The sequence below is a fragment of the Phoxinus phoxinus genome (genome assembly GCF_949152265.1).
Source record: "Phoxinus phoxinus genome assembly, chromosome: 11".
Taxonomy (NCBI): Eukaryota; Metazoa; Chordata; class Actinopteri; order Cypriniformes; family Leuciscidae; genus Phoxinus; species Phoxinus phoxinus.
In genome coordinates, this window is record NC_136886.1 from 10,895,382 (window position 1) to 10,921,583 (window position 26,202).

Below are 26,202 nucleotides of genomic sequence, written 5' to 3' on the forward strand. Positions count from 1 at the left end.
ACAAGTGCGCGAGCAGCGCTTCATTCTGTTTTCCGCTGCTGTCATCCTGATAACGCGCGGCTGGAAATAACAAAACATTCTACATTTATATTTATTGAAGATACATGTGAACGTCACGTTTCCTAACACTCAAATAGGGTCGCTATTCCTCCACATTTGACCGTTTTACTGAGCATGGTAAGTGACAGGCTAACAGGTTTAACGTTATTTGATTTGTTTACACGGGTTAGGGATTAACGCTGGGCTGAGTTAGCTAGTAGCTAACATGCTAGTTTGCAGTTTTTTGGCAAAAGTGTGAAAGAGCATAGCAGATGATCATAAAACATATTGTTATGTAGTAGTAACGTTAGCTCATTGTACATTCATGGAACGTTACTTGTCATTCAGCCCAAATCACTCTGTAATAGTAATACACACACACACACACACACACACACACACACACACACACACACACACATATATATATATATATATATATATATATATATATATATATATATATATATATATATATATATATTTGAGTATTAACGTTTATATATACAGACGTATATACAACAAACATGTATTAGTTTACCATACCAGTTAACCATCTTAGTATCTGAAATACTTAAAAGCAGTTTGTTTCGCATTGCAGACAAAACAGTGATGACAATGAAGTGTCTGAGAACAGAGGAGTATGTCCAACAGTTATCTTGTGTAAAGGACACTGTAGTTCTTCATGACAAGCTTAAGGTAAAAAAATAACAACACACATTGTTTTGTGTATACATGTGTGAGTGGGAACAGCTTTCCAGTGGGTTAGAACCTGAGTTTATTTCATATATGATGCTCACTGCTGAGTTTTTTTTTTTCTTCTTTTGCTGCAGAAACATGTTGATGATGGGCTTGGTCCTTCTGGTCGCACAATGTGCGATCGTATCATCCGGGCGTGCAACCAGCGCCTGGGCAGTGGGAATCTGGACCCTGCCCATCAGGAGCAGATAGTGGAGTTGGTGGAACTGGCCATCCGAGGGTTTGAATTGCTCGAAGAGTCCGGAATGCAGAGCAACCCGTTTTATCTAGAGAAAATAGTCTTCCACATCCTACAGAAAGTCTGTAGCCTTGGAGCTCACGGCCTTGCTTGTCGATTGGGCCAACTTATGTATAGAAGACTGAAGCGTTTGTCTACAGAGGTACGGTATGCTTGAGTCTTTAAAAAAATCATAAAAATAGCAATCTCAATAAAATGAGTACCCTTTCATTTTTTAAATATCCACTAATCTGGAAAAATCGTGGGCATTCATTGGTCAAAAAGTGTGCAAACCATGGAAACCGTTACATTTCTTTTGATTGTAATAAAGTATTCATATTTCAAGGTGCTCTCTGTAGACCTCATATTTTTGTTTTTTGTCAACAGACGGAAGACTTCCATGTTCTGGTGCGGAATTGCTTTGCAGTGCTGTGGAACAGCCTCCTGTCTAACAGAACGAGTGGTTCCACCCTCCCTCCGCGGGACAGACTTCACTGTCAGCTACAAGCTTTATCCTTCAAACTCCTAGAACAGGGGTCCAGCTCAGCCTGTTTCCCATCCAAAGTTCCTCTGTTTGTAGAAGAAGTGGTGGTGGAGCATGAACGGTCATGTGGGTGTTTTACTCTCGACGATGTGAGTTTTCTGACCTCTGAATTACAAGAACTGTTCTTTGGCCCACAAGACTCTGCGCTGACCTGTCCCTCGCTGGCTGTGCGGTGTGAGGCTGTGTTTAAAGTGTGTAAACTGCTATGTAAGAGCCAGTTTTCAGCTGAGGCTGTTGGACTGTTGCGTGGCACTCTGGAGGGGGTTGATGGTCATGTGGGTTTGCGTTCGGCTCTGAGCCTTGCAGATTGCGCAGTGCAGCTGCAGTGTGCGTTAAGCTCGGGAGGTGAATGTAGTAAGGCTTTCACCGAATGTGCACGTGCACTCAGGGTGCTGCCCCGTGCCATGTCGGGCCCTGAGTCTCATGCCATATTAGAGGCTTGTCAGCTAGTGGTTTGGGCGTTGGAAGCTGGTCAGTGTAAAGGGATGGATATAACCACATTGCTGGCTTGCTTTTCCTTTTTAGAAGAATATCAGGAACTTCTGCTTGCACAGCAAAAGGTAAGATTGTGTAATTCACTGGTACTCACTCAATTCACATTCCAAATATGTATCAATTTTAAAAGCTTCTGTTCGTTCCAGGACTCGTTTTCGCAGCAGGTGCAGTACTCCCTTTGCTTCAGCTTTTACCAGGGCTATATTAGCACATACGATAGTCTTCACGCATCTCAGGTAATATACTAAACCTACTTTAGACCATGATAAAGTGTTTGGCTAGATATATCACATTTATATCCTTCATTTAACATTTATGTCCAAAGGTGTCAGCGGGCGATTCTCTGGACAGGGTGCTGTTGTACTGCCAGGCGACTGCAGGACGCATGCTAGGTGAACTGCGGACACTCAACAACGACAACTTCCTACTTAAAGCAGGTACATCTTCCTGAAGTCTGCATGCTGAAATCTGATTGAATGTTTGAATGCATTGTAGAATAGGTGAAAAAGACGTACTGTAAAATGTATTAATGCATTATAGTATATTTGTATTGTACTAAAAACATACTCAAGTAAATTAATAAATTTAATAGTACGTCTTTTTCACCTGGTCAAAAGTTTAATGTTTTTGAAAGACATATGCTCACTCATAGTGCTGGGTATCGATTCAAATTTCAAGAATCGATTCGATTCCGATTCTCAAGATCTTGAATCGATTATCATTATTCGATTCGATTCGATCCGATCTGATCCGATCTTATATTTTTAAAATCAAAAGTTTTAACTGTTCATGAACAATCAAGTGTTTGTATTAAATAACATTCACAAACATACATTAATGTTGTAAAAATGTATTGTTCACTCAATGTATTGATGTTAGATAAGGCATTAATGTTAATGAATGGTGTCTTAATGTAGTGTTACCAACTAAACAGGAGATAAAACGTGTTTTATTTGACTTAATTGACTGTCCTTTTATTTAATCCAAAACTGCGTTCATATTTATAAGGCCTTTTAAACTAGATACAACGAACCGCACACGATACCACTTTAGGGGCCGTTCACATATCGCGTTTTATGCGCGTGCAAATTCAGTGAGAAGCACTTCAATGCATCTCAACAGGTCATGTGACAAAAACAAGCCTGTTACGGCCTTTCCGTAACAACATGGAAAGCTCGGCCGAACAGCTGATCATAGCTGTACAGGGCGGCTTTTTATTTCTCATCTCAATGAATATATCTAGTAGTAAAGCTAATGCAAGGGCTAGAAATCAATTAATTATTTGATGATACTTCCTCGTCATCATGGAGAGCGCAGTTTGCACGAATTTGCACCGCTTTCTCCTCTCAACAAGCGCGTGCTTTCCCTTTGCGTCTGCCGTTGCTATGCAACCATGAACAGAGGCGCGCCTAGAAAACGAATTTGCACGCACAAAAAACGCGCTATGTGAACGATTCATTCCTCCTTTCTTGTCAACAAGTGGAGTCAGAGAAACCGCATTAGCAGCGCCGCCGGTCGCCGTGTCTCAGTGTGTTTATGGGGAAAATGTAGTCCTGTTATTAAATCGATCCTCTGAGTTACGGATCGATCTTTAGAAATTAATATGAAAATCGATTTAGAATTGGTGAATCGATTTTTTCAACACAGCACTACTCACTCAGCCTACATTTCCAAAAGTAAAATATTGAAATTATTACTATTTAAAATGTTTTCTATTTTAATATATTTATATATTTAAAAAAATCTTACTGACCCCAAACTTTTGAACTGTTGTGTAAGTGTACACATTGAATTCATTTGTTTTTGTTTTTCTTTCTAGTGTGTGCAGTGAATAATGTGGTGTATGAGCTGTTTAACAGGAAGCTGTATGAGGGAGCCTTTGCTTTGGCTGTGATTGTTTGTCAGGAGCTGTGTAAGGACTGCCCACCCTCTCTTCCTCTGGATAGGGTAAGAACTACAGCTTCCTCTGGTCATTTTTTAAAAGCTTTTGTTGAGATTAAAAGAGAATAAAAAGGAGCAACATAAAATTGTGACATTTTGTCTTTTTATTGTGGCCCTTAAAGTTCCTTGTATTTGTGTTGTCTGATCTATATGTTATAAAACTCTTTCAAGATGTACATAAAGCATGCAAATGTATAAATTACAATATAAGATCTTGGCTGTAGATTTATTGTGTGGATGTTTCAGGTAAATCGCTGTTTCATGCTGACGGTGCAGTGTAGCCGGCGTGGAGGTCAGCTGGAGCGAGCTCTGGACTGGATAGTGCGCTGGATTCGGGTTTTGGGCATGCAGATTTTTGATAATCTGGCAGAACCTGTGTCACTGTGGGTCAAAACCAAGTGTGATGCTGCCCGAGCAGGAGAGGACGACACACGCCTGAGGTAACCTGGACTTAGCCAATCGAAAAAGGTTGCGGTGTACTGTTGTTTGACACTAAAGAGTGAATTTGCTGAAAATCTTTCTCATTTCTTTTTTTGTTGTTGTCAGGACTCTGAGGGATGGGTTAGGAGAAGCATTAATGGATGAGGAAGTTCTGATGTGTTTGTTAGAGGAGGAGTTGCGTGTGTATAAAGAGCAGACTGGAGACACAGCGCAGGAGCGCTACAACACACTCTGTGACCTCTTGGATATCTGCCATGAAGATACACCACACACACTGAGACGGGCTACTTATCTGTGTGAGATGGCACAGGTTGTGTGCTACCAAGACTTCAGCCAACAGACTGACTGGTGAGTGACCATGAACACAGGACAATATTAATTTTTTTTTTTTTTTTTGCTTTTTCCTCATTTGAATCCGAGATGAAAGATTGAAAATATGGGGGACTTAAACAATTTTTTTGCTCTTGGTAATCAGCTCAGCAGTTGACTTTACCCATGAGGCTTTGCGGTTGCTGGAGGCAGAGCCAGAAACCACAGAGAATGCTGATAGGTTGAAGGATGAGAAGGCACATGCCTCCCTGTGGCTTTACATCTGCACTCTTGAGTCCAACCTGCAGGAGGTCAGTACCTTATACACTACCAGACAAAAAAATACAAAATTTCTTGTATTTGTCTACAAGAAATTCTTCTCGTCTTCAAATATATAAACTAAAACTATATAAAATAATATATATTTTTATTTATTTAGTTAGTTCGTAAGTCACTTCTTCACATAGCGAAGGAAAAGTAACCTACTAGTGCCCAACATACTTTACTTTTGTTCTAAAATTTGAAAATTATGCTGTTATAAATAATGACTAGATATGTTCAAACGTTTGGTTGTTAGTGTACACTGCTGTTCAAAAGTTTAGGGTCTGTAAGATGTTTTGTTTTTTTTGAAAGTATTGAATATTTTTATTCAGCAAGGATGTGTGAAATTGACCAGAAAGGACAGTGAAGACATGGTTACAAAATATTTCTATTTCAAATAAATGCTGTTCTTTTGAACTTTATATTAATCAAATAATTGTTGAAAAAATGTGTCACACTTTGCACTAAATTATTAAGCAGCGCAACTGTTTTCAACATTTATAATACTATAAAATGTTTCTTGAGCACCAAATCAGCATATTAGAATGATTTCTGAAGGATTATGTGACACTGAAGACTGGAGTAATTGTTGCTGAAAATTCAGATTTACCATCACAGGAATAAATTAAATTTTCTTTACGTTTTTAAGTTTCAAAACCGTACAAACTTTTGTACGGCAGTGTATGTTCCTAAAACATTATACACCTGTGCTTCACTTTATTTTCTTTTGTGTGTGTAACAGGCTGTGGACACAGAGAAGCGATTGCGTGCAGTGCAGGAGGAGAATAAAACCGAGCTGAATATGGATCCTGTTCCCACTAATGATCTAGAGTATGAGGACAAACAGAAATCACAAGAGAGCCAGTTAGTCTATGATGGACTACGCTTCAATCTACTGGCTCAAAGCAGTAAGCCACACACTCAAACACAGCAAATACATACTTGCATATTGCATAAAAAATTCCCAGAACAGGTTTGAGAAGCACTGGGTTTTTAGGATAATCTACTAATACTGTTGATTCATGTGTGTGTCAGAGTTAAGTGAGCCTTTGGATAGATGTTTGTCTCTATGGCGCAGTCTACTCAAGGGGTCTGTGCCTGGAGTTAGAGACCCTAAACTGACTGCTTATTCTATGACACTGATGGCTGCCCTCTACACACTTATTGGCAAAGTAAGACTACACACCCACATCACTCACTGTGTAACATAAGTCTCCTCGAACTCCTTACCAAGAGAGGATTATTTGTATTTATGTTGAATAATAAATATGTCTCTGTTAGCACCTGCAAGCTCTGGAGGCATATCGGCTCGCTGCGACCCTTTTCCATAGCCTCGGCGATGCCCAGAATAGTGCAAATGCCTTTTGCCACTCTACCAGGGTCCTGCTGTATCTGGGCTCCCCTCAGCTTGCACAGGTGAATTCATTTTTTTAACCAGGACAAACTTTTCAGTTGATAATTAATAACCTTATATTATATTAAACTCTTACAAGTTGTTTAAACCAGATCATTGTCTGCTTGTTTCAGTTGGATTTGCAAAAAGCAGAACAGAGTTTGTCTTCTGTCCCGAGCTCCGAAGGCACATCTGTTATATCCATGCTGGCTATGCTGCAAAAAGCACAGATACACTATGCTTTAGGACAGGTAATACTTGTTCATATAATTGTTTGTGGACCAGTGAGTCAATTTCATCCAGTACTAGACTCCTGGGAACCGTCCAATAAATTTTAATTGTATACATACTGACAAAACCACTGATTTGTCCCTGCTCTCTTTCTCAGGTGGAGCATGGTGTGTGCTGCCTGATGGAGGTGATAAAGGAGTCCGCTCAGCATCATTCTAAGAGCTGGTACCTGCTCAGGGCACGGGCACTGCAGACAGCCAGTGAATACTTGAGTCTGGACACACAGGGTTTGGACTCACAGCTACGTCAGAGCATCATTCAGCATGGTCAGCTCTCATCCAATACACGCATTACACATTTAGGTACCACAAACAGAACAGTTATATCCCATGTATAAGCTCACATAAATGTACAGTTGAAGACATTCGTCTTGTGTGAACTTTCATTAGAGCTAGTTGCTTCGATAATATAGAATTAATGGTGTGTAGAGCATTACAAATCAGAAGTTAAAAATATGGTGGACTGTTTGTTTGGGGTCAATATTTTTTTGCTCATTTATTTGTTCAGAAATACAGTAAGAACCGTAATATTACAAAGTACTATAACAATTTAAAATAACGGTTTTCTATTTTCACATGTTTTAAAATGTAATTTATTGCTGTGATGGCAAAGTGGAATTTTCAGCAGCCATTGCTCCAGTCTTTATAGTCGCACGATCCTTCAAAAACCATTATGATATGCTGATTTAGTTGTGGGAATCTTTTATAATGCTGAATAAAAGTATTAAGTAAAAAAAAATCTTACTGACCCCAAACTTTTGAATGGTAGTTTATTTTAATTTTAATAACTTAATGGATCTGGACAGAAAATTAGTGACATCACTTACCTAGACTACTGTATGTGTGATTGATGTTGTGAATTGTGTTGTAGGCCTGAAGACTCCAGACACGGCTCAATATGAAGGGTTGAAGCTATTGTGTAGCCTGGTGATGATGCTGCTGGGCAATGGATTTTATGGAGCCCCTGGACCAAACACAGACTCTCGCTTTGTAGACCAAGGTACAACAAGCGGTAGCAGTTTTGGCTACTTAACGGAATTTTCTTTATTTGTCATTTTCAACTTTGTGTGTTTTCTCACTGTAGGAGACAGTGTTGTTTTTAAATGGCTGTTGCTGAGTGAGGTGCTGGTGTGCTCCGAGAGAATGGTGATTGTGAGGAGCAGCAGTGGAGCCATTCATGAAGCTAAAGCTCAATGTCTAGAGGCTCTCAAACTGGCCACCAAACTGCAGACACTCAGCCAGTGAGTGGATGCTCCATTTCTTTGAGTGTGAGAGTTCAGAATGTGTGTGACAGTTCAGGTCCAAACATGTATTTCTGACATTGAGAGAGGGGGTTATATGACAAACTAATGCTTTTTCTCTGAAGCTTGAAGTAGGCTTGAATATGTTCCTGGGATGCCAGGCAAATTTCTTGTGGATTTGTAATTGCATATTTTGTTTTGTAGCTGTGCTGAGCTGTTGGTGTTGAAATCAGAACTGGAGTTGATGAAGGGCGCAACTGAAGCTAGTAGTTTGGACCTGGAGCAAGTTAGAAACTTACTTGATCTCTGTACAGGTAAATATGTAATATTGAATACCAAATCAAGACACCTGGATCCCTCTCTAGTCATTATTTGTGACTATATTGTCTGTATTGGTAAAGGTGCCCAAAAGGTATTTAGGAGAAAAGGTTTAATTTATTTATTTATTTTAGTTTATTAAAATAATTATTTTTGTTGTATTTATTTCACTGTTGCTAAACACTAGTTAGATTTACAGAAATTACAAAACAAAGTTTATATTTTGGTCTCATCTCGCTTGCATGTAGATTTTGGCCACGGGCGACAGCAGAAGTCTGAGATGAAAATAAAACCTCGCAAAGGTCGACCAGCTGCCCCTTCTTCCTCTGGTCACACCCTTGAGGAAAATGATGATGATCTGAGTGGATTCCTTAGCTCTCGTGCCCTTCTCAAGGAACCTTTGGAAGCCATGTCTAGATTAGGAAGCCAAGGAGCGTCTCCCCCTCTGAAGCCCAAACGGCAGCATGGGCTTTCCTGCCTGACCCACGCAGTGACCTGCTCCTGTCCCTGCTGCAGTGAGCTTAGTTTGGCTCGAGTCAGTATCCACTGGGCACTATTACAGGCAGAGCTCCAGACAGACCCTGAAAACTCCCGCCGACTACGCCAGTCTGCCAGTAAACGCTGCTGCAGTGTCACAGCTAAGCTCCAAAGCAGTTTGGCAGCTCTTATGTGCTCTAAAAAGTCAGCTGGACTGTGTCTTCTCCAGGTTGAACAGGGCAAAGTGCATTTGGGTGCTGTCCTTCAGCTACTCAGAACAGGAGACAAAGGGAACGCTACAGTCATGTGGGAGGAAATAGAGGCAGGATTGAAGGCAGTGACGCACAAAGGGGCACTGAAACCAGAGCTTGGGCCCATCAGAGCTGCTCTACTGGGGGCTAAAGCTGTGGCCTGCTGCTTGGCATTGGCCATGAAGAAAGGGTGTACACCTGAAGAACTCTTTTCTTCTGCATGGGGCTGGAATCCCCCCAAAAGTAAACCACAATTAAAACTTAAAACTGAATCAAAGCATCGATCCAAGAGCCCTGTTTCTGAAATAACTCCTCCAGAGGAAGGTGTTAAACGCCACCCTGACATTAAGAGTGGATCTGCAGACCATGAAAGCAGGAAAACCAAAGAGACCTCTGTAGTTTCAAAGAAATCTAAAGACTTGGTGCCCAAAATTACCATCACAAAATCCTCCATGATTTTCAAAACCCCCAAAGCAACAAGGACATCCCGGTCAAAATCTGCCTCCACAAGCACTGGTGTTGGTGACTTAAGAGCATTTGACTTCACTAATGAGGTGCCTGAAATTTCTGTCAACTTCACCCCCTCACTACATGCATCTGCCAGCCATTGTGGGATTACAAAGTCAAAAGTTGCTCCAAAGGGATGTTTCGAGGTTTACAAAGATTCTTCTCCTGCAGAAGAGAAACCTGTGTTCGTGCCAGCTGCGCCTAAACGATCCAAGCGTTCTCGCTTTAAGGTTTGGCCCATTGATTGGTTTCAGACTTCTTAAGATGATGGTAAGACATTTTCGAATAATAAATCATCAGTTAATTAAATACATCTGTTCTGGTTTAGGTCGAGTTCAGTGATGAAAGTGACGCTGAAGCCGCACCTGCTGTAGTGGAAAAGCCGAAAAAGCGAAACGCCTGCAACTCCAAAACATCTCGCATCCTGAAACCAGCACTAAACACCATCCCTAGTGACGCCAAAGTTGTGAACCCCACTGTAGAACCAGAACATCCCAGACGGTCACGGACCACTAAGAAAAGCACAGCTCTCGCCTCTACGAGCTGCCTCTCTTCTGAGGAAGAACCTGGCTTATCTTCCCAGACACGCACACGCAGAGGACGATCAAAAAAGAGTCAAAGTTCAGAGGTCACAGAAGAGCCAGAGAGGATGAGGATGATTAAAGAGAATGAAGATGAGGTTCTTTTGGATGTCAGCCTGGACGAGCTCAGAGGGTCTGACACAGAGATAAATGACACAGGTGTGTGTGTGTGTTTGCAGTACAAAACGGATGTCATTTTATTGCTTATTTGACTGATTCTTGATGGACTAAATTCATGTTGTGTGTGGTTCCAGGCAGCCCTGATGCTGATTGTGAGGTCTTGAGAAGAGATCTGGCTGCAGATGTTGGGCGAGAGTGTTTCAGTGAGCTCAGAAGAACTGGACAAAATGGCTCTGGATCTCACACAACCCTACCACATGGATCTACACCGCTAGGTAATACCGTGTGGCATGTGCACCACCATTTAAAAGTTTTGTCAGTAATTTTGTTGTTTTGTTTTAAAGAAATATTTTTATGTGACAGTGAATAAATATTTGAAAAGATATGAAAATAGAAATGCAATTTTAAATAATAATAAATACATTTAAAATAAATAGATTTTTTAATTGAATTTTTGAAAATGCAGCCTTGATGAGTATGAGACTTCTTAAAAAAAAAAAAAAAATCTTACAGGATCCTTGTTGTTTGTTTTTATATTGTATTTTGACTTTGCTGTCATTGATAAAATTGTTGAATGTCTTATAACCATCAGTGTATTTATTTCATATTTAGCTGACCTGTCCATAGAGGCGGTCCAGTCGTACCTGCGTTCCTCTTGGCTTCTTCTCCACCACTTTCCGCCTCCCTCTCTTTTTCCCCACGTCTGCTCACTTCTCGCGCAGTCACTCGGCCAGACCGATCCCATCACCACAGCAATGCTGCATGCACAGTCGCTGGGTGTGTCCACTCGCCACCATATGACCCGTCATGTGGTTAGTCAGATCAGGTATGTCAGTTAGTATGAAATGCTAAAATTTCGGCAGAAAAAAGTGATAGCCTGTATTCCAAACTATTTGGGCGAGGAACAGAACCTCTTCTTCTTGTCTCTGTAGGAAGCTGAAGAAATCTTGTAATGATATAGCAGATGGTCTTGGCACTCTGAGTCTGGAGGAAACGTCTGGGGTGACACAGTCTCAGAAACTCTCTGTGCTGGAGCAGATCTTTTCCTTCGCCTCATCACACCCAACACAGTTCCCACAGACACACTGTCAGCAGTTCACACAGCAGATGAAAGATCTGCCAGCAGGTAATAACTTCATCTGAAAATTAAAGTGATAGTCCTCCCTAAAGAACACAAAGGAAGATATTTGGAAGAATAGTGATAACCAAAAACTATTCCATTGACTCCCATTGTAGTCTTTTATCAATAGAATGGAAATCAATGGGAACCGAAACTGTTTGGTTATCAACATTCTTCAAAATATCATCCTTTTTGTTCTGCAAAAGAAAGTCAGTCATTCAGGTTTGGTATGACATGAGGGGGAGTAAATAATGAGTTTTCATTCTTGGCTATCCCTTTAAGCAAGATGGCCACGTAAAGCTCTGTAATACCCTAACCCTAATTATTCGAATTGGGAATTGTCTATGCTTCTGAAAGTGACCTAATGACTGGCACTGTTTGCTGCAAGTATGCAAGGGTAATGTCTCATAGGGACAACAAACCATTTTAATGAAATATGCTAAATAGTTTCATGGAGGTAAGAACATTGAATGTAATTTTGAGCCCTGTTGGTATGTATTATGAGAATAATACAGAATGATATAAATGTGATGTATATTTGCTCTAGGAATAACAGTGTGCATGCTGTCACTCGCGGGGGTGTATCCTGATGAAATTGGCAGCACTATTCTTCTGACTCGACTGGAGCGTGGCTCTTCCCCAATCACTGTTCGAATCCCTACTGCAAACAGAGAGGTACAGATTGTGCGCTGATGATCTTAGTACTTCTGTATATTACATAATGCAGTACAGCTAAGAGTTTTAAAACTTTAAAATAATCTTTTCACAATGAGAAGGAAATGTGGAGATGTTTGCACAAAACTGGTTTATATTTTACCTTTATTTAGCGCTCTGTTGCCATGCTTCTGCAAGAAATGGATGGAGTCTTGAAGGGGCAAAAAGAAGTGAGCATGGTGGCTGAGAAATCACAGTGGTGGGAAGGAAGGAAGTCATTGGATGTCCGTGTGGAGGTGAGACAAGTTCTTTGACAGTTAGAAAAGTATTAATATGAAAGGGAGGATGTTGGATATACTGAATTTAAGTTCTTTCTCTGTCCATCAGAAAATGCTTGAGGAGATGGAGGAGGCTTTAGGGGTGTGGCGAACTCTACTTCTGCCTTTAACCTCTGACCCTGAGCTTGAAGTTCAGGTGAAGTGCTTCCTAAAGGCACTGAAAGGAACAAAGATCACTTGGGACATTCTCAGGGTAGGTTTGATCATTAGATTGATCATCACATGTTCCCACCTGTAGTACTCTTTAATTTCTTCTTTCTCCCTGAAGGTGGTTCTCTCAGCATCTCCACTCCTGTCCTTGCCAGACCTGCAGTGTCTTGTAGAGGGAATGGGTCAGCAGGACAAAGACTTGCTGAGGCTTCTGCAGTGCGGTGTGACTAAACTGAAAGGAAGAGAGGAACCACAGGGACATACAGTTCTGATCTTAGACAAGGTACACTAATAATATCCACTTGTGAGAGATAATACAGACATGACTATTTTCTAGACTATTTGTTTTGAGCTGATTCCATATGCGTGTTTTGATCTTACTAGAAGTTTTGTGTTTCTACAGTACTTGCAAAGGTTGCCATGGGAGAACATTGCTTGTCTGAAGTCTTGTTCCGTCACTCGTATGCCCTCATTACATGCAGTACTTGGACACAGTCATCTGAAAGAGGTATATGCTACTTATTGCAAGCAAAACATGCACCGTATTTAATACACATAGTAAAGTTTTTAGCTTATTAAAATTAAGTCACCCATCATTCACATTTTTAAATCTAGATTACTTCCATGGAACATAAAAGAGTTATTTGGCAGAATGTCCTGGCTGTTCTTGAAACAAGTTAGAATTTTTGAACTTAAAGTTTCATTGTCCTGAAAAAGCTCAACGGAAAAGTTATTGTATTTTGTCATAATTTATTCACTCGTGTCATTCTGAACGTTTATGATTGACTTTCTTCATTTTTAGGGTGAACCGTTTCTCTAATAAGAATTCTATTTGTCTTTCTTTTCTCAGATGGATTCAAGTTGTGTTCTGTCATGTGGTGTGAACCCTGAGAAAGTTTACTATGTGCTAAACCCAGATGGGAACCTACCGGACACCGAGAATCGCTTTAAAGAATGGTTTACTGGGTAAGTTTACAAAATATGTTCCCTGACAGCCACAGTTGTGTAACTGGTCCCATTTCCAATCTGGCATCTCTGTCTGTGATTGGCCAGTGAGCGGCTGTGGCAGGGGGTTTGTGGAACTGCTCCTGATCCAGATAAACTACATGAGGCTGTGACCAACAAAGACCTCTACATGTAAGTGAAACTGCAAAGAGTTATTTACTAAAGAATAAATGATGAAATATAAAGATGAGATGACATGTACTTGACAGTATAGTATGTATGTGTACTTCTCGATAGTTACATAGGACATGGTGCAGGTGCCCGTTTTCTGGATGCTCAGAGGGTTTTGAAAGGGCCTGTGCGGACAGTAGCTCTTCTGTTTGGCTGCAGTAGTGCTGCTCTCAGTGTTCTCGGCCATCAGGAGGGAACAGGGATCATCCTCAGCTACCTGACGGCCGGATGGTAATTTACACATCCATGTATACAAATATTTTGTGTAGTTACTTATGATTTGCTTTATTATTAAATGTTTCTTTTGTCTCTTCACCAGCCCGTTAGTGCTCGGCAACCTGTGGGATGTGACCGATCGTGATTTAGATCGTTTCACGTCGGCTCTGCTCCAGTCATGGCTCTCTTCTGGGTCTGGCTCCTCCCTTCTTCAGCATTTAGCCCAATCACGTAATGCCACACATTTAAAGCATATAATTGGTGCTGCGCCCATTGCATATGGTTTGCCTGTGCATATTCACTAGCCCAGAATTTCAATTTTAACTTTTATTATTCACAGCAAATATAGTGATTTAAAAAAAAAATATATAAATGCAAACCATCTTTCATTTATGGTCAAATATAATCTCAGGGCTAGTTAACAATGCAAATAATGAGATCTGCCTTAATGAGAACGAATCTAAGACTAAATCTAACCTATGTCTAGGTGCTTGAAGTGTTTTGCCATTTTTAAAGTCCTCCCATATGTTTTCCATGTTATTTTGTGGTTGCAATTGCTGATTTAATTTGCTCATATCTCAATATGTTTTTACTACTCTTTTACGAAGTCTTTTAAGTCAAACATTTTTCTGATGTACAAGTTTTTTCTCACATTTTTGTGTAACACTTTTATTTTCTGTTTAAGTTATATCAAATGACAAGCTTCTTTAAAATAAAATGATTTTAAAATGTATTCTTTGACAATGGTGGTTATTTCAACTTCATACTGTGTAGCGGGAATGAGGAAATTGCATGTAAGGATTATAGAGTACAAATGGTGGAAAAACAACATGAATAGGACAAGTGTCAAACTGGATGAATAAACTGACAGACTGTTCCAGTGGCAAGGACCATAAACACTGAAGGTTGTCCCCATTACTCTTCAGAATGTCAACGGCAGCGGCAGCGGCGGAGGACATGGGGGATATCATCTCTATGTTCCTCAGATATGTATCTGATATGTGTGCAGGGGCAGGTTCAATGATCGATCTGACAAAAGTGAAATGATTAATTAAGCCCAACAATAAGAGTTTTTAAACTGGTTTTATCTTTTTCCATGATAGATTTAGGCGTCTTTGATTTATTACTCATTCCATTTTGGGCTTGCATTAATCAAATGTTCAAGACCCACCTTACTGATGTTGGAAAATTTACTTTGAATTTTGGCAAAATACCATGTGCATAAAAGTAAAAAACTTGTTGCATTGTATGGTGTTACAGAGAGTGAGACAAAAAAAAAAGCCATTAAGGAATATTTGTAAGCCTTAGTATTTGCTTGTATATAAGCTTGTCTATTGATTTTTATTAAAAGTTAAAAAAAAATAAACTATAGAAATGCAAAATCATTGCTAAAAGTCCTTCCAGTTGTATCCGGTTGACCCGGAAGCTTTCCTCCTCTATTCAATTGTCAACATGGCGGTGAATCTGACTGAATTGTCTCTTCCACAATTAGAAGGCTTGAAAACTCAGCTTGATCAGGTAATTTGTGCAATAAATATAACAAATCGTTGATTTCAGATCCCTAAATTGCAGCTTATGATGGTATTTTTCTGTCAGTGGTTTACTGACATACACGCAGCGGTTGTCATGCTGTCTGTGCGCGTGCTGCTGGTAACGTTAGTGCTGTCTTTAATTCGCCATTAAACGGATACTTAAGCCAAAATTTAGTATTCTGTAATTATTTACCAATCTTCTTCTTCTTTAAAGTCATTTTAGAACATAAAAGGAAATGCAGAATGACAGCCTCGCTCACCATTCATTGTATAGAATGAAAGTGGGTGTCAAAACATAAATTATGACATTTTTATTTTTGTCTGAACTATAGGGATGTTCGCCGTGACGTCACGACGCGCTCTGGTTGGCAGAAGAAAAGTAATGACCGCTTAAAGCGCAGCGCAAACACAGAAGAAAATGGTTGTATCGTGCTTTGTGATCGGCTGTGTTAACAGGTTCGATAAGAGTAATAACCCCAAGAGCTTCTATCGTGTACCTAAACAGCCTGAATCAAGAAAGAAAGCTTTGAATTTCTGCAATTAGGCGTCTATACCCAGCGAAAAACAATGGGAGCCAGCGGACCACGATCGCGTCTGCTACCTACATTTTGCCTTAAAAATTAAAACTAATTTTGTAAATAAATGTTACTAGTAGGTTCTATCGCATTGATGGGTTAATTAATGAATGAATAACTGTACAAAATACCGCGGAAGACGTGTCAAAAGTGTTTGTTTACATAACTTTTTGTGCATGCTGTGACTGAGCAATGGAAGTATAATAACACTGACATACCCTTATAAATTAATGGCAAATTATTGTATTTTCATTCATACATTTTACGTATATGTTAACCAATGTTATATATCAGACGTAAGATAATTTTGAATATAGCCCATGGATAAATTACACCTGTATTTTTACTCTAGTTGTAACATATTTACCTGTTATCCTTAGTTACAACAAGTAATATTCGTAATTATTACTTAATTTATAGGCATCTAAAGATTTGTACGCCTTCATCGACTCTCTGGTAAACATAGATGGCGTGTCGATGAGATACAGGTAGATGTCGCCGAATGTCAAATCTGGCCATGTGTCCGGGCTTTTGCTCCAATTCTCACTCAGGTGATATTGATCAGGCAGAGAACATGAACCCTGGTTATATAAAAGCTTAACCTTATATCTCTTTTTTGGTTCTTCGGACAAATAATTAGCATATGCTGACAAAACACAGGTAGACTGCTGCGAGTCTGCGACATGTTTTGGTTCTTTCTGCCAACCAGTTCGCGACCACGCCCATATCGTGACGTCACATTTGACTCCGGCGAACATCCCTATTCCTTTTAAGAATTATTTTAACGAGTATATAGTGATAAAAATTATGTTTTAACCTCTATTTTTAGGATATAGAGAACGTGAGATAAATTTATATTACGTTTTGTTTTCGCTTGAACAGGGCAGATCTGCATTCTGCACACATTAGTTTAGTATAACCTTTTTTCCCCCCACTTTTTACAAACCAGCAGTTTATCAGAGCCATGTTAACAAATTAAACGACAAACATTTGTTTTCTAGGAAACAGAGTTCCTGTCATCATCCATAGGCCAGTTAAAAGTCGTCCAAACAAAATATGTGGAAGCCAAAGACAGTTTGAATGTCCTTAACAAAAAAAATGAAGGTGAGTATTACTGCTAAACTTTATATGATGCTTCTTTAATATAAATAGTTAATCTGTTCACTGGCTTATTTTTGATATTACTTTTTTCTTTTAGGAAAGGAACTACTTGTCCCTCTCACCAGTTCTGTATCCTCCCAACAGCTGAGTGATAAATTAGTGCTGATTGATTTTTTTTTTGACCCTCAACAAAGTCACATGGGCAGTTTGGTATTTATTAATTAATTTGCATCAATCTCAGATAAGTTGTTTCCCTTAACCACTGCATTGCAGATGTACGTGCCCGGAAAGCTTCATGATGTGAATCATGTCTTAGTGGATGTCGGAACAGGTTATTTCGTGGAGAAGGTGAGCCAGGATTTTGCCGATCTGTTTAATAATTTTTACTTTTGACGAAATCAAAGTCTAAGTGAATCTCACTGCTTTTTTATTTTTTCAGAATGTAGAAGATGGCAAAGAGTTCTTTAAACGCAAAATTGACTTCCTTACAAAACAAATTGAGAAAATTCAGCCTGCCCTTCAAGAAAAACATGCTATGAAACAAGGTGATTTTTTTTTTTTACACACACACACACACACACACACACACACACACACACACACACACACACACACACACACACACACACACACACACACACACACACACACACACACACACACACACACACACACACACACACACACACACACACATTGTAGTCAACATTTGAAGTGGATCAAAACCTTTCATCAAAGTTTTACATGAATTTTGAACAATACCCGTTCTTGTCTTAGGACAACTTTGATGAACTTTTTTAATCCACTACAAATGTTGACTACTGTATATATATTTATATATATAATATATTTACTCTTTCCAAGTCAAGTCACTGCAAATCACATAGTTATCTAGAATACTGGTATTCTGTAATTATTAGTTTCTTTCAGCTCATATCAATATTTCATGTCTATTTATTTGGTAAGTAGTCATGTAATAAGTAGGATAATGTGTCTTTACCATTATCACAAAAGAAACCCCTTCAGAATCATACAAGACCCCTGATCAACCTGTTGCATACTGTCACGTTTTCTGATAATGATAGGAAAACCTGCACAAAATCGTAAAAGCATTAAATACGTTTCATCTGCCTCCTAACAGCTGTGGTGGAAGTCATGAATATGAAGCTTCAGCAACTGCACAGCCAACAGGCATCACAGTCTGGCACCACCAAAGCCTAAAAACGGTTACCAGTAGCATGGCAGAAAATCCAGAGGAGATCCTGAGCATTGACCTGTCAGACGGATCCATCCTGAACCCTTGAAACAGAGAACCACTGCTCTGATGTCAACATGTTGTTCACATCTCCATGGGGGAGAATGAAGTCCAGCACTTTGCCTGCATTAAACAACTTAAACATATTTTTTTTCTGTTCTGTTTTCATTCTCATGTTTAGTGAACAAATGAAGCGTTGGGCACGGCCTGTGGCTGTATCCGCAAAGCCTTCCAAGACTGGGATTAATGTCTTTGGAGGAGATTTACTTTGTGGCTAAGACTTTGTATGGATTTTTAATACAACAAATATTTACTTCTGAAATCGGCTAAAGAAAATGTTCTTGCTTGGCTAAAAGAGAATTTACGGAAATTTACAAGCAAAACCATGTCAAAAACAATGGCTTGATTTGTTGTCCCATGCAGGCAGATGAGTTACTGGGCCATGTTACAGAGAGCAGCAATTTTATGACTACTGTAAAATGTTATGTACAATTTTCCACCCATGCTGAAACAAATAATAAAAATTGACACTCAAAAATGACACAACATGTATCTGTCTGTCTCTATCTATCTATCTATCTATCTATCTATCTATCTATCTATCTATACAAAGGATTGACTTTAATTGTCATTAGTTTGAGTGCGAAGGCTGCGGTAATTATCTGTATTATTCGCTGTGTCACGGTTCAGTTGCCCGGCTGCAGAGTTTCGCTGCGCGTCTGTCTCTGTCGTTATGCGGCGACTGAGAGCGCCTGCTGGTTGCTATGCGGCGCGTGTTGCGCTCTGTTGCCAGGGAAGAGCGAGCGCGATGGAGGGGGTGGTCGCATTGTCTGTCGGGACGGTGGCGGTGTGTGAATTTCTGCCGTCTGCCAGGAACGCTCGCTGATCCCCATTAAGGCTCAGTATTAGGATATGAAGTACAGCCCTACTGGAGATAGATTCGCATGCGTTCGTGTATAAGCGCAGCTCCCTTTCCCATCTTTGTTTAGTTGCTGAAACGGTAAGACAAACCGACCCTAACTAGCTAGAGCAAGTGCTTGTTGCATTCAGCCGGTAAGAGGAGGTGAGGAGTGGCGGATCGGGCGAGGAGGCGCTTGATCGCGGATCGGGGTCGAGAGTGGCCGGCGCAGAGCCGGAGGCGGCCGATGACTTCGGAGAGTAGCAGCCAAGCACAACAGAAGGAGGAGGTCGAGTCGGGATCAGTCGTCCGAGATCAAGAGGAGAAAACCGGCGAGGACCACGGCGGCATGGTGAGCTCAGGCCTGTGGTGCTGAATCTGCACAACACACTTAACCTCCCGCGAAACACGACGTCACTGTGTGTTAACTTTTCGTTTAGAGTGTAACGTTAGCACTTCTATATTTAGAACAAACGTGTTTAGACCACATGTTTATCGAAATGTTAAGCATCAGTATCTACTTTCAATATGCTGACAAACTACCTGTGTTTTTGCGCGCTACCCAGATTGTCAGTTCGTTACGTTTTATCGATCCACTGAAATTGTTGAGCTTAATAACTGCTTAGTTGAGTATTAGCTACGCCTGGCTAGCCGGCTTTAAGTCGGACACCGGTAAGAAGACATTACTAGGCAACATAAACTAAATATATTGACACCGAGGCTTCGTCTGCGCATAAATGACACAGCACGTGTTCGTATCCTGGTCAGCGGAGCGCTCTACTGTAAATGAGCAATGCATGACTCGAGGACGCGTGACTCAAGCTAAGGTTTACGTTTTATATTACAAGCGGGTTAACTTGTTTGGAAATTAAAATAGCCTACCTCACGACCACCTGACAGCTAAACTTAACTTTTCGATATTATTTTTTTCTAGTTTGAGAATAATTCAAATCTTGTGTAATAATGCAGGGTGCAATTGTCTCAAACAATTCATTTTAATAATTTATATGTATTAAAATTATTTAAATAATTGAAACTTAATTATTCAAATTAAATGTATTAAATGGTTCTCATTTAACCAAGGTTGATGATATTCTAGTCTAACAAATCAAGATGCATGACTGTTTTTCCACTTAGTAAAAAATCAATGCTACTAATGTAGCCTACTTTAAACAGGGTTTAATTTCTAACTGTCACACCACTGTGATTACAGGTACATTATACATTTACCAGGCACATATTGCTGTTAGTGATTTGCCCAGATTCTTGTATCATGCCTGTGTGTTTGTTTTTTGTTGAACAGAGACTTGAGGTGCTTAGTCACTGCAATGAATGTTTTAACATGGTGAGGAAGGTCACCTTTAAAGGGGTCAATGTCATATGATCCTTTTTAATGTTTTTCTTTTCCTTTGGTGTGTAATGTATCTGTTTGTACATGCATACGATCTGCAAAGTTACTAAGCTCATAGTCTCCCACAAAGGCATTTATTTTATCTAACAATCCAGACCTGCCTAAAACGCATCGACCAAAGTCCAGAGTTATTACTTCCTCAAAAGTCTACGTCACATTGTGAAAAATTAGCACAATTCCTGCCAAAGGCTTACGCCAGGAGAGAAGACGGGGCTTCGGTGAATTGTAGTGTTGTCGTCATTTTGCTGAGAGACTTTATGTTTGGAGGTGAAAGCAACAAAAAAAAATTTGTTTGGCCTTCCGAAAACAGATGAAATTAGGAATCAGGGATTAAGATGTATTTATACAGCTGTTCTTAAGCAGTACAACCCAAAAGTTTGCTTGTGCTGTACTTGACTGAGGTCAGGAGAGCTTCCTGAACCTGGGAGAGTACAACGCTGGTTTTACACAAAGACTAATTAAGCACTGTGAATAGTTCTGCTCAAGTCGTGCTTGCAAAGTCGGTTCAGATCGATCGCCTTGATCATCCGCATTTTCAGAATCTGACTTGGGCTCGAACTGATATTGGTAAAACCAGCTACATTATGGTAAGGGGCGTTACATTTCTGACACACGCCTTATGCTGGGTACACACCAAAAGATTTTTTACATCTTATAAGATTTTCAAAATGTGATGGACCACAAACATGAGGACATCCTATAGTGTGTGGTGTGCCATGATGTGACAAAGACAGCACACCACACACGAACAGATTTTCAACCAGAGTCTCTCGACTGTGAACACAGAAAATCGGGCAAAATCTCGCAAAACTTCTGAATAAGCATGGCGGACGATATGCAGGAAGAAATTGCGATGGTAGTGTTTGAATTTTTTTTTTTTAAATATTCAATATTAAATCTTTATCGTCTTTATTTATTCTTTATTGGATTTATTGTCTCTTTAGAAATAATTTTTTAATCCCTCTATAGAACCTCACTGAACCCTTAACACTCAGCTTCCTGCAAGTGTGTGTGTGTGTGTGTGTAAATGACCGTGTCTTCCATCATCTCGCTTTCTGATTGGATATTGTTTTGTTTCACGTGATAATCTCCAGAGCGTGTGCCCGTTTGTCCTCGGGGTTCCCATAGATATACATAATAAAAGCTAGATGTCTCGTCCGCGGTGCTGGTCAATGGAGGTCGACGTCCGCACCTGGCGGCCATCTTGTCACAGTCAGCTCGCTCACTCGTAACATTGTGTTTTAATGGTGCATGTACTTTTTAAATAACCATAACTTGCTCAATTTTCTACCGATTTTCAAACGGGTTGGTTTGTTATAAACGTCAGAGATGTAGTTATGACACTGCATACTTATATCATATTATAATTATTAATATTTCAACATGTTCAATCATCCAGAATTATAGCCACGTTAATAACGTTTGTAAGAAACCAAACCGTTTGTAAATCCGTCAAGATTTCTGTGAGATAAGAGTATTTGTGTCCGTGCAGATCACTCAACTTACATCAGGAACCACAGAGCCCGCCAGAAAGCTTGCCTGTGACAAGATGGCCACCGGGTGATGACGTTAGAGACTCCGTCGTAAGACGTCTAGCCTTTATTATGTATATCTATGGGGGTTCCCCCATATGATCCAATGATCAGGATTTCTGATCATAAGATTCGCGATTGGGGCGGCTCCGACGTTCTTCTGAGCAGTTTCGGACAACACACTTCACACCAAGGGAAAAGATAATCTGTAGAACCATCTATAGATAATCGGGACATAGCTAGGATTGTCGGAAGGGGGGAAATCGGCCCAAAAGCAGCCCGATTATCTTTTGGTGTGTACCCAGCATAAGGTGTCTGGCTAATCACAGCGCACTGGGTCTGCTGGCCAATCAGAGCACTCTGAGCTTTTCGGAAGTCGGGGCTTTGTATAAATCGCCGTGTTTCAGACAGACTATGAATAGAGGTGCTGCAATAATGTACATTATGTGAAAAATTTGTTTTTTGAACTGTGGTGCTGAATGATTACCATATTCATGTACCATGGTATTAAATATTATCGTTGTACTACCATGTTTTTAATGACAGATGTGGACTTGCACCATAATTAAGCTCTCTCTCTCTCTCTCTCTCTCTCTCTCTCTCAGACATCAGTCTAACCTGTGAGAATCCTTTTAAAGCAGTGGTTCTCAATCATTTTGACTGCAAGGCCCCCCCATTCTCCACAACTATATTTGAAGGCCCCATTAAATTTCCAGTTATTTATAAGTTAATGGGTAAAGGATTAAGAAATAAGGTTTAAAAAATAAATTGTACTCAACATTTCTACCTTATAAAATATTTCAACTCGGCTGTATGTTCATAATAAGAATGGCCATGGAGTTTTATTAATTTAAACTTATTTATGAATGTAGGCTATTAATTTACATAACCTATTATGTTGAGGTTTTAAAACACAGTTATTGTGAAGTAGAGTATTCAGCTTAATATATGGTTACCACACTGGCTCCAAACATTGTTCAGTAGTAGCTAGTAATGGATGCTTGAGCCATTGATAGGATACTAATGCATTTATTAATGCAGTTAGGAGAGAGAGAGAGAGAGAGAGAGAGAGAGATTAAGCTTGTGTAAATTACCATAGTCTGTGCATCTCTCAAAAGTGTTTGGCAGCAGTGTCTCTACTAATAGCGAAACTGTACGTTTATCTGCTTCAAGAACAACGCCGTTACCTTGCTAGTGAGAAATGTCATGTAGCTTTTAAGTTGTCAAACTATTTTACTGATAAAATCATCAGAGCAGCGCTGACGCTGACAACATGTTTCTGTGCGTGTCCGTACTGTGTGTGTTTGTGTTTGAGTGGGAGAAAGAGAGTATGTGTTTTCCGTACATAATAAAACGTAATTTTGAGGGGAGAAAAGCATGGAAATAATTTGTTGTTTTATCCTATTGTTTACTATATTTATGTGTTTGGTCAGTGTCGTTGTGGGTTTTGGTTATTTTGCTGTTAGGCTGTAAGGACCTTTAACTATATATACACTATATATAGTGCACTGCACACCTTAGAACGTTTATCAACCAATCAGATTCAAGCATTCAACAGCCTAGTTATATAAAATAAGAAATATCTTGATTTTTAGTTGTTTTAGCTTATTTTAATGCTAGTTTTGTCTTATTTTAAATAATTGTAATAATTTTGAGCCCCCTTGGAAGTCTGCTGAGGCACCCTTGTGGGTCCCAGCCCACTGGTTAAGAACCAAGTTTTTTTCTGTATGGATACACGATAAACATTCAATTTACTTTAGCTTCTGACAGCTAGTATAGATAAATAAAGATGTCCAGAATTACAGTTTCAGCAGTCGAAATATAAATTTAGGCAAACTATAGACTTTCCTAAATGATAAATTAATAAACTAAGTATTGCATGGTCAATGATGTTTTGAACAAAATGGCATAGGCTACTTGATTGAATTTTGTGTCTGACTTGCCATCAAAACACATTTTTATTACAGTTCTGGAAGACTTTTTATAGGGCTCTTACAGTTTTTTCCCAAGTCTCAGTTACTGCAGTTTCTTTGAACAGTGGGTAAATGCAGTGAGATCCACCCTCTTATATACAGTCTATGGATCCACCCACCAAATATCCATTGTCTGAATTAGGCGTTCCTAGACTAGTACTTTTCGATGCCTCGCGACGATATTAGACACTTATATTATAGTAACACGCATTACACAAATGTTATAATTAAAATACACTTTATTGCTTCCAAATGTAGTTATTTGTAAATTGCAATGCTCATATTTTACTACATTCATTCATACATTTTTTGTAAAGCCCGTACAGCGTTTGTCTCAGCTGTCGCCACGTGCTCGGCAGTGATCTTGATGGCAGAGGTTACAGTTCCGGTAGCTTGAACATACATTTGACAGACGAAAGCCCACTCCAATCACAGGGAGATTCCACATGACGCATTTCAGCATGCACCAATCCCGCAATGGTGGGCGGGAGATTTTCAAAATGTGCTTCTGCATGTGATCACAAAGGAGGCGAAGGAAAGACGAGCGTACGGTCGGCCAATCAGACTCGTCAAGCGCCGTGCCAATGCTTACGCAGAGCTAAGGGGATTGATGCAGATAGTGGCCGCGAAACTCTTTGGCAGTGAACTTGCACTTTTGCTTTAAACGGAAATAAGTGGAATACGTTGCTGCGTTATTGTACGCTAGATTAATTCGCCTACAAGGTATCTAGCGAGGGATAACGTTGTCGGGGGAGAAGACCATGCTGTTGTTTGTGGAGGTGAGTTAAAGAGGTCATTTTGGCGACCGCGAAGGTTCTTCACAGCTGCGGCATGGATTCAGCTCGATGGCGCCTGCCATGAGTTCAACAAGACATTTTCTTTGTGGTTTTGTAGTGCTGCTACAGTTATTATTTGTTTTTGGTTTTAAATCGATTAGTTAGCGATAAACAAGGTTAGTTGAGCTACTATGTAATTGTATTACCTTGTTTGTGTGGATGCGAACTGACCGTCGGTTGCGAAAGATCCACGTGCGTGCAACAAATGCTAGCTATTTAGCCAGCCTCTTCTATTAGCATAAGGTGCGTGACTTTTATTGGTGAAATTCACAACTAGTAATGACCACATCAATAACTGAAGGTATCCATGAATCGCATCGGCTTTTAATTTAACCTCTCGTACAAAAATAACTTTAGCCCGTTCAAATCCAATAAAGCACTAGTCAGGTTAACCAGGCTGCGTTACAGATGCAGGTTTGTAGCTATTTGCCCTGAACTCTCGCTCTAGTTTATCGGAGTGGCTAATCAGATTAAACGGGTGAAAGGCCAACTATTTAAAACCTATCTGTGTGTATGGAGTGTCGCGTCGGGTAAGTAATAGATCTTGTGGCTGTTCAACCCGGATCGGGCGCAGTAGTGTAAAGTATAGAGAAGTTGGAGGGAGAAGTTGTGCACAGTTGTGGTTTTCAAACACGTAGAGTGTGTTAATAGTTGGGGGCCCTTGTCTGTCCTGTGGTGTTTGTTTTTTCCTTCACAGTGCTCTTCAGACGTCCTTCATCAAATAACACACAATTACATTTGAGAGAGCAGTTATTTTCGATATAGTTCAAAATTGAGACTTTACAGCAAAGTTTGAAGCAGTGTTGTAATTTGTTCCTCGGCGTGTCATGTGAAACTTTGATAGCTTCGTATCTGTTAACCCTTAAAACACCCAAGCACTGACATTGCATTTTCTTTTCTCCCTATAAAAAGTGAAATTAAAAATCGGTATTTTAATCATATTTTGGATGAATGTTTGGAAATTTGCAATTACAAATTTGCAATGCTGTGATTTCAGGGCTGAAAAAGTTCACCCCTGTTAGTGTTATAATGAAGTATGCAATTACTTTTTTGAAGCCTTCAAAGGGGTTGTCAGATCAAATCACTTACACTGTTTATAGTTTGTAAAGTTACATTAAGCTGTCAAAAAAAGCATAATCTCTAGAGTAGACCACTGAATGGTCTCCATTATCCAAATAATGCAAATTCACC

The 26,202-nt window shown here is 39.8% G+C and overlaps 3 protein-coding genes across 6 annotated transcripts in view; all 3 read left to right on the forward strand.

Annotated features, from left to right (window-relative positions):
* The first annotated feature begins 6 nt into the window (after positions 1 to 6).
* espl1 (extra spindle pole bodies like 1, separase) lies at positions 7 to 14,631 on the forward strand. The gene is made up of 32 exons (XM_079629695.1): positions 7 to 177; positions 641 to 738; positions 873 to 1,178; positions 1,403 to 2,119; positions 2,201 to 2,290; positions 2,380 to 2,491; positions 3,874 to 4,001; positions 4,242 to 4,435; positions 4,542 to 4,784; positions 4,912 to 5,056; positions 5,809 to 5,974; positions 6,102 to 6,238; positions 6,348 to 6,482; positions 6,594 to 6,710; positions 6,848 to 7,016; positions 7,621 to 7,749; positions 7,834 to 7,990; positions 8,195 to 8,304; positions 8,557 to 9,773; positions 9,872 to 10,283; positions 10,379 to 10,519; positions 10,857 to 11,070; positions 11,177 to 11,370; positions 11,912 to 12,039; positions 12,192 to 12,314; positions 12,406 to 12,549; positions 12,625 to 12,789; positions 12,910 to 13,014; positions 13,357 to 13,472; positions 13,560 to 13,643; positions 13,749 to 13,913; positions 14,002 to 14,631. Exons 2-32 carry the CDS (start codon positions 652 to 654, stop codon positions 14,201 to 14,203), a joined length of 6,552 nt encoding a protein of 2,183 aa, XP_079485821.1. The 5' UTR covers positions 7 to 177; positions 641 to 651; the 3' UTR covers positions 14,204 to 14,631.
* Positions 14,632 to 15,282: 651 nt separating this feature from the next.
* pfdn5 (prefoldin 5) lies at positions 15,283 to 18,898 on the forward strand. The gene is made up of 6 exons (XM_079627734.1): positions 15,283 to 15,416; positions 17,007 to 17,109; positions 17,204 to 17,235; positions 17,380 to 17,454; positions 17,546 to 17,651; positions 18,248 to 18,898. Exons 1-6 carry the CDS (start codon positions 15,351 to 15,353, stop codon positions 18,325 to 18,327), a joined length of 462 nt encoding a protein of 153 aa, XP_079483860.1. The 5' UTR covers positions 15,283 to 15,350; the 3' UTR covers positions 18,328 to 18,898.
* Positions 18,899 to 19,049: 151 nt separating this feature from the next.
* The window catches only part of larp4ab (La ribonucleoprotein 4Ab), a 30,536-nt gene continuing 23,383 nt past the window's right edge, over positions 19,050 to 26,202 (forward strand). Inside the window, exon 1 of one of the 4 annotated variants that reach the window (XM_079627731.1) lies at positions 19,050 to 19,611. In XM_079627731.1, the coding sequence (XP_079483857.1) occupies positions 19,507 to 19,611 (105 nt within the window). In that variant the 5' untranslated portion in view covers positions 19,050 to 19,506. Of the gene's footprint in view, positions 19,612 to 24,654; positions 24,955 to 26,202 lie in introns of those variants that run through there. The other 3 variants (XM_079627730.1, XM_079627733.1, XM_079627732.1) reach the window with 3 other exon arrangements.